At 40.3% G+C, this 8,321-nt stretch overlaps 1 protein-coding gene across 8 annotated transcripts in view; it reads right to left on the bottom strand.

Moving 5' to 3' along the window:
- Window positions 1-8,321, bottom strand: part of SYNCRIP (synaptotagmin binding cytoplasmic RNA interacting protein) — a 23,846-nt gene that overhangs the window by 4,074 nt on the left and 11,451 nt on the right. For 2 of the 8 annotated variants that reach the window (XM_018567138.1, XM_018567139.1), the window contains exons 5-11: window positions 6,302-6,415; window positions 6,038-6,214; window positions 5,805-5,940; window positions 4,053-4,258; window positions 2,835-2,984; window positions 1,611-1,732; window positions 734-1,257 (exon numbers count right to left, since the gene is read on the bottom strand). In XM_018567138.1, coding sequence (XP_018422640.1) covers window positions 734-1,257; window positions 1,611-1,732; window positions 2,835-2,984; window positions 4,053-4,258; window positions 5,805-5,940; window positions 6,038-6,214; window positions 6,302-6,415 — 1,429 coding nt within the window. Of the gene's footprint in view, window positions 1-405; window positions 1,258-1,610; window positions 1,733-2,834; window positions 2,985-4,052; window positions 4,259-5,804; window positions 5,941-6,037; window positions 6,215-6,301; window positions 6,416-8,321 lie in introns of those variants that run through there. The other 6 variants (XM_018567140.1, XM_018567141.1, XM_018567142.1 and 3 more) reach the window with 4 other exon arrangements.

Raw genomic sequence — 8,321 nt, 5'->3', positions numbered from 1 at the left:
TGTTTTAAAAAAAAAAAAAAAAAAAAAAAGAATTTGAGCCGAATTAAATACATCTTGCCAAGACAAAAATTTAGATAAGGTACATTTAGATGTCAATTTTGTTTTTATTGAAAAGCACGAAATACAGGTATAGCCAAAAAGCTTTTGAAATACCAAACTAAGTCAAATTCCTAATGGAGGGAAAATAAAAACCACATTTTAAAACTGAAACTTCTCTGTCAGGTAATTTATATTCTCAACATACAAACATGACTACACCAATACAAGATTTTCAAGAGACGAGATTCCTTTTTTTTCTGTTTGTAATTAACGTTTTCCTTGTAACGATACCACAACTAAATTTCACTGAAAACAATGCACGAATTATTTGTTCATCTATTGTTTTAGCACAAATGTAATGTTATCTTTAACCCCAAACTACAGCTAGGAATGCATTGTATGGAATAACTTGAAAAGAAAAAAATTAAATGAATAAAATAAAATCAGTTCGCTAGAAGCAGTTAGGTGTGTGGCTTTGTTCAAAGTCCAAGCGGATTGATAAAATATATACATGTATAAGTAAATCTTGCCAGATGTCACAAATTAGAGCGGCAACCATTCAGATTTTGGGCCAATCAGTTCCTGATCAACCTATTAGTCTGTAATTTAACAGAAGCCCTACTGTTCTACTTCCACTGTTGCCCAAAAGAATCGTGATAAAATTCCTGGTTTTCAGATTTGTAACCATAGTTACCAGAATGATCACCACCTTGGAGCGGTTGCTGAGCAATGGGTTGGGAGCCCCAGTTCTGATTATTGGTCTGGCGCCGCTTGGAATCTGGCTGGTTGTACCCATCAGCTTTGCGCTTTCCTCCTACATTTCCACCGCGGCCACCCCTCGCACCACGTACCCCGCGGCCTCTTTGTTGCTGGGCACCTCCTCTCGCACCTCTCGCGCCTCTTGCTGATCCTGGGCCTCCTCTTTGTGTATAACCGGCTCTGCCACGGGGAGGTGCGGCCCCGCGACCTCTGGATGGAGCAGCACCTCTTGCTCCTCTACCACCCCTGCCTCTAGATCCGACTTGAAAGTCTTCGTAACCATAGAAAGGATCATCATATCCACCACGGTAGTTATGGTAGTCATAGCCATAATAATCATAATAATCTTCATAGCCATAATAGTCAGAAGGGTATCCATAACCACCTCTACCTCCTCTGCCACGGCCTCTGGAAGGAGGTGGCATATGAGGACCACCATAATAGTAATAATCATCATACCTGTTAAAATAAAGAACAAATTATAATGAATAAAGTAATCTCAAAATATATCTTACATGTTAAATGCACTTACAGAAAAAACAACCTAAAAATGTGTGTTACTTTTTGTGTACATCCTGCTGTCAACTTAGAGTGCCCCTAAAACAGGACAGAATAAAAGTCTGAAGTGCGGAAACTTCCTGAACCCCCCCAGTTGTTAGTAACTGCTCACCTACTCTCACACACCGTCCAACAATGCTACAAAGCAAAATAAGTTGGTTTAAAAATACAGATCTGCACTATGCATTACCCAAGAAACTATTAGTTAAGGGGGAGAAAAAAAATCAGTTCTACCAAATAGAATACAATCTTACATTTGATTCTTAGCTGCTTGCCTTTGAGCTTTCCGTTCCTTCCTTTTCTGATCAGGTGGCTTGGCAAAAACAATTTCAATGTTCTCACCTTCCAGCTCTTTTCCATTCATTTCATCCATAGCCTGTTTTAACAGAAGTGTTAATATACACCGCAATTAACTACGTTACTCAGATAAAAAAATAGAAAAGCCTCAATTGCACAGTCAAGATCACATGCAAAATTCCAACTGTGTTTGAACAGACCCTATAGTCAGACCATTTATCTCAACCAAAATATTCCATAAACATTCTATGTGCATTTAACGTATCCTATGCATGCGTTTACCTGGAAAAGCCTCCCTTGTGTAGACATTCAAAAGCCCTGAAACTGCTACTGGGCACCACCATCCTGATTTGTTAACAGCCCTAGCAGGCAAGTGACACTATAGTATTCTCCTTCACTACTCTCCCCTGCCAGCTAAATACATGGTATTGCAAGAAGGTAAAAGGAAGAATGGAGAACCTTGCTCGGCACAGACCATAATTAGACATTCCTATAAGAATGCTAGTCAGTTTTTCTAATAAGCGTCAAGGCGCATATTGCATGAATAAAAAAAAATATGGAAAGGGGAAACTATGGAAGTATTTTTAATGTTTAATTTTAACATTTTAAATAACTTGATTGTTCTGTGTTTTTACCTGCAATTTTTAAAATCAAAAGGTGGCATTTTAGAAATCTGCACAGCTCTGTGGCTCTTACTGCAGGGTAGAAATTCTAGAAAGAAATTGTGCAACTGGTCTTCAAGCGTTAAACACAAGCATTTCATCTCAGATGAAACAAAGCCTGAATTAGTGGAAGAAATCTGAAAGGGGCCATATTATGTGCATCATATCAATTTAATTCCAGAAAAAGCAGACAGCACTTTAACATTAGCAATAATGGCAGCTGTAACTTGCAATGTTATATCCCCTTAGAAATGGCCTATCAAACATTGCTGAAGTATTAATAATGTAAGGCAGTGTAGTCCATCAACTGAAGAAAAGCCTGGGATGTCACAGTTTACATTTTTAAACTTACCCAGTGAGGGTGGAGTGCATACAGCCCCAAAATACCAGGTGGATATGCCAGGCTTAAAACAAAGGAATTCACACCCAAGCTAAGCCATTGGGAGGTATGCAACCAGGTTATTTTCATCTACCCACATATATGTATGCTGTCAGGTAAGCAACAACTGAAGAACTTACCTTTACTGCACCAACTCGTTCATCAAAATGAATGAAAGCATAGTCTTTCAGTTTCTTAACTCTTTCCAGTTTACCAAACTGTCCAAATGCTTTTTCCAAGATTTCTTCTGTAACTGTGTTTGCAAGGTTACGAACAAACAAAACTTTAACCTGAAAGAAAAACCCACAGTAATCATACTGCAAGTTATTTTACCCACTCAATTGTAACTTTACATTTTCATAACATTAGCCCAGTGTTTCAACTTTTCTTTTTAGTCACAACATCCTTTACAAATATGCAAAACATTGAGGCACCTCAGTCTAAAATGTAAAAAAGTGGTCCCTACAAAATTCAGTCCAGACCCTCATCAGAGATGGGTGTCTGGTATGGAATTTAATGGGGGCCCAATGGAGAAAAAAAAAGTGGGGTACCCCCGCCCCCCCTTTCTGCCATTAAAATGCAAGGCTCAGCGTTTCAATATCTGAGGTGGCAACTGTAAGCAACCAATGTAACATCTAGCAAACTGTCATTTCATCACAGACAAGCAAAGTGAATAAATGAATGACAGAAGCTCCTCATAAGCCCATCACATGTTGCACTTCCATATAGCACAGTAGTGCTGACTTTTGCAACTTAGTGATTTGAGAATCACTGGCAAGAAAAAAAATTATATATGAATTGTTTACACAGGCACTGGAAATAACTAAATCGTCCATTTTTTGGGACATTATACTTTGTTTGAAATGAGAAGCAATAGAACTCTATGATCAGACACAGCCCAAACACTGCCTACAATGCCCGGCCTCTGCAGTGCCACACTAAACACAGATTTATATGGAGCCATTAGGCTCAGTAACACTATCAAACTGGGCACTTTGCAGGGGTCACTTACTTGCCACTAAAGGACCCATCTGAAAAAGCCCTCAGAAATCTGGTACCTATATGTAAACACTGCAGTGCAAGTACACGATTGAGACATTATGGTATATAAATGTGTGATATATCTATACACAATCCCCCGATGTCACCAGTCTCCCAGGTGGAAGAAAATGTCCAACTGGTAATGCGGACAGAGGTTCTAACATTTCCCCACTCCGATCTGACACTATTGGACAGATTACCTATCATTTGTTTTTGCAAATACACAATAGAAGTGAACCTGAATAGAACGTACATTAATTGAAGGTGCAGCAGTTAGTACCTGCCTATTAGGGAGTCATCTGATAAATGCACATTACCTTTGCCATCACCTCTGGATCAGGATCTTCAATAGGGTCTGCCCATTCCACAGTCACAACATTACCCCATACTTTCACTTTGCCACTCATTAGTCGACGCCTAGCCTGAGCTGCCGTTTTATGATCCTCATATTCAAGAAAACAGAAACCTCTATTCTTTTTCTTATCATCTGGTTGATGATATAATATGACATCGGTAAGACCCTCTGTGGCGATATAAACACATTAGGAAAAGTTTTAAACATGAACGAAAACTTTCGGCAAAGTTAAACAGCTTTAAGTTTTGAAATACAGACACTTCGGGTACAATGCACACTATACGATTCAGGACTCTTGCAGGAATCCCAAATCTCCTTTTTGGATATGGCTGCTGTCACCCATCCAAGTTAATGACCGGGTGATCGTGGCCGCATCTGTAAGAGAATCAGCATGTAATTGTATTTAATACAAAAAAATGTGGTTTGGAATAGATTAATCACTGGACACAACATAGAAGTGTCCACGGACAATGATCTATTCCAAACCACATGTAATCGCATCATATACAATTACAAGTAGACTGCCACTTATATCACCAAATATTTAAAATGGCTGCACATTTCTGCTTTCTTTCCACCCTAGAAAAAAAAATAAAAAATAAAAAGGCTGCACAGCCAGTTTCCAGTCAGCAAAGGTGACAGATCAGCCACCTCAAGGATGGGAGTTTCAGCTTTAGTTTAAGGAGCTAGGGGAATTTTACTTAAAAGTTGAAGTCTCTTTTGATGTTTAATATAAATCTGTACAGAGGAGCAGCTATAAAAATTATTACTACAAATATACAGGCCATTAGACATGCAGACCAGTTATTGTGCTTTACTAGTCCACCATATCTATACAGGCCTAGAATACTGCTCAGAAAAACCAAAAAACAAAACACACTCTAGGTCAGGGGTCTCAAACCTCCGGCTGTGGTGAAACTACAAATCCCATGATGCATCTCTTCGGGAGTCATGTCTGAGAATCTTGCAATGCCTCATGGGACTTGTAGTTCCACCACAGCTGGAGGGCCTGAGGTTTGAGAACCCTGCTCTAGGTGGTGTATCCTGTTCCCACAATTTGTTCCAAAACAGTGCTTAGTGAAATTCTGGCAGTTTGGAACTTGGAGAATCTAATCTCAAGTTATTTTCCTAAACGTTACAGGGATAAGGTGATTTCATACAAAATATGCTGATATTTTGGTCTACATTTCTACCATAAAACAAACATGAGAAAACTGTAGGATGTTTTGTCAAGTCCTCTTTGCAAGGCTCCCAGTTGGCTTACTGGCCCTTCTACTTTAATACTAAAATGATAAACTCTGTAGTAGTAGTATATATGTCCAGACCCCCAACTTGTCTCTGATTCACCTAATTGTCAATTATATGAAGTACCAAAGCAAACGTATTTACAAAAGTGGGTAATTAGCATATTTATAAGATCAGCAATGGCAGCACCGTTTTACCGCTAATATTCTTTGCAGGTAATTTCCCCAAACCGCATAAATGCAAGCAGCTGATTAGCAGCGTATGTACCATAGATTAAACTTTAGGGATTCACTGCTGCACAATTGTTAGAACAATGGGCCATCCAAAATGTTCAGCCTAGGCGTCACATGCACTGGAGCACCAGGGTCCTGTAAGAGGTATTTTATCAGATGGCAAAGAGTGGCAGCACTAAAGGTGGTGGTTCTTTAACTACCCAAAACTATACTTGGTCACCACAAACATTCCTTACCTGTAACTTTGCTAAATTCTTCCACAATTTGTTCCTTAGTTTTACTTTTTGGAATAGACCCAACAAAAAGCCTATTATTGGCAACAGAGATACATACACCAATATGTTTTCCAGGGCGAATCTCATGGTTATTATACTGTATTAAAAAAGAAAAAAAATTATCTTAAGGAACAAAATACATAAGTATGATTGCAAGAAGTTCCTCTGAAACATCAAAGAGACCCAACACTTACCAACTTGACAGCCTCCTGGGCAGCGTCTTTAGTACAGAATGTAACAAAAGCATATCCCCTATTTAACCCAGTTAAAGGATCCATCATTAAACGCAGGTCCCAAATTGCTCCTGCCTTTTCAAACAATGGAACAAGCTCATCTTCAAAAAGGTCTCTTGGAATCTTTCCCACAAATATCTGGGTGGAAAAAGAGGAGGATATTACATACACAATTTGAACTAATATATAGTTGTATGTTGCTGAATAATAACTTTTTTTTTTTACCTCTGTGCCAACAGAAGGCTGTTGCCCTGAGTGGACCATGTTTGGTGGTGGGCCGCCATATTTTCTTTGACCAGTTGTCACATCTAGTGTGTATGCTGTTCTTTCTAAAAGGGCCTAAAGAAAAAGCACACAAGGCATTCTGATCAAATGTACAATATCCAGTTACTTGCCCAGAATACAGGCAGAAAACTGCCATTTAAACATTACCGATGCAGTCCGGTGTACGGACAGTACAGCCGCTAGTGGCAGGGGGGCTCCACATGCAGATAAACTGTATGAATAGCAGGGGTGGGCAGAGGTTCATTTTCTCACAATTACCTTTCAACTAGAAGGCCCTGTTATTCATCACAAAAAGCTGGGAGAACAATACTGCAAGCTGCATTTACAGCATTTGTCTGCATTTTTGTTATAGTAATAGATCAACAGGAATCTTTAGGCAAGGCTTAATAGCGGGGAAAGCTCCCAACACATGCAGATGTGTCTGAGCTTTGCTAGTCAGAATGTGATATTTAAGCTTCACGACGCTACATGTATAGGCAGGCCTACAATTCTGTACTTCAAACTTGCAGCAGTTTGCCCCCCATGTCAGTCGCCTCGATATATGGTGTTGCCCTAAACAGAAAATGCCTAGCTGTTACAACTGTACCCCCTGGCTTCCATACTTTAGGTCCTCTACCTGGAACTATTCAGATCAGAAACAGGAGTGTCAAAACTCCTCATCTATACTATTCTTAATTGATTACTCAAGTGCCATCATAAGAGCTGAGCAACAAGCATTTGCAGAATGGGAAGCATGCAGTGGTAGCCTCCTCGTTGCTTCACAGAGGTTCCCTTTAGAGGAAAACTGTTTTGGTCTCTTCTGCTGTATTACAAAAAATAAGTATAAGTAGTCTGTGTTAAGACAAAATATGTTGGACAGTGTCTACTGGATGTTTCAAACTGTAAAAGAGAACTATGAGGTGAGTGCTTTTCACTCATCCTCATAGTTCTAGCCGACCTGTGACAATGAGACTGTCACAGGTCGGCTCAGTAGATCGGGAGGTGAGCGTACACATACCGGCGTTCGCTCACTTCTCAATCCTGTCACGGCTCTCTGCCGTGACAGGGGAGGGACTGGATTCCCCCCTCCGATCCTCCAGCGCTGACTGGCGGAATGGACAGGGGAGGGGGCGGGTACAGCTGGCTCTGCCTCTAGATAGGCAGAGCCAGCTGTCACTCACGCAGCTGGGTGGATCCAGACATAATTGTCGGGATCCCCTTCAGCGTCTCAGTATCTTGCGAGCTGGAGCTCGCAGTATACTGCGGCGTCTCAGTATACCGCGAGCTTGAGTTCGCGGTATACCCTGAGCTTAGGGTGACGGGAGGACGCTAGTTTGTGTCCTCCTGTTACCCTAAGGAGAACTATGGGGAAAAGCCCTAACCCCATATTTCTCCTTTAACCCTTCGTGACCAGTGAATTTACATGTACATGGTACGTCACTGGCCTTGGGCCCGTTTAGACAGAGTCCCGGCGGCTAAAGCTCACGGGACTCTCGTCTTTACAATAGAAGCTATTCTGGCGACTCAGCTGTGGCCAAATCACTTCTACAGCCCTAAACCAAATGAACTAATTAGAATGGAAATAAAGGAAAATAAAACCTGATAGACAAGTTATATGAATACATCTACAGATCTCTTACTACCTCCTCTCCCAGCCACAGGTACTGCTGGCAGTGACTTGGAAAATAATGCAAATAAAAAATCTGCACCTATTAATCCTTTCTATAGACAGCACAGGTGGTACACCAAGAATCAAATGTCTGTGTTGCGACTTATCTAGCTTTCTAACAGCAAATGTTTATTGTATAAACTGCATAAGTTCTGCTTTTTAATAAGTATAGTAATAGCGGATGACTGCTGCTTACTATAAAAATCTTGAAGCTAGTTCCTACAAAGAGGGAGCAAGGCCTGAAAGTAGCATCCCTACCCTTTGTCCATTCTGTTAAAAAAAAAAAACAAGTGTTTTTGTAAACAGAATACA

Source organism: Nanorana parkeri, unplaced genomic scaffold (assembly GCF_000935625.1).
Source record: "Nanorana parkeri isolate BGI_ZX_2015 unplaced genomic scaffold, ASM93562v1 scaffold1014, whole genome shotgun sequence".
NCBI classification, from domain to species: domain Eukaryota; kingdom Metazoa; phylum Chordata; class Amphibia; order Anura; family Dicroglossidae; genus Nanorana; species Nanorana parkeri.
Note: the sequence above shows the minus strand (reverse complement) of the source record. Positions and strands in the feature narration are given on the sequence as shown.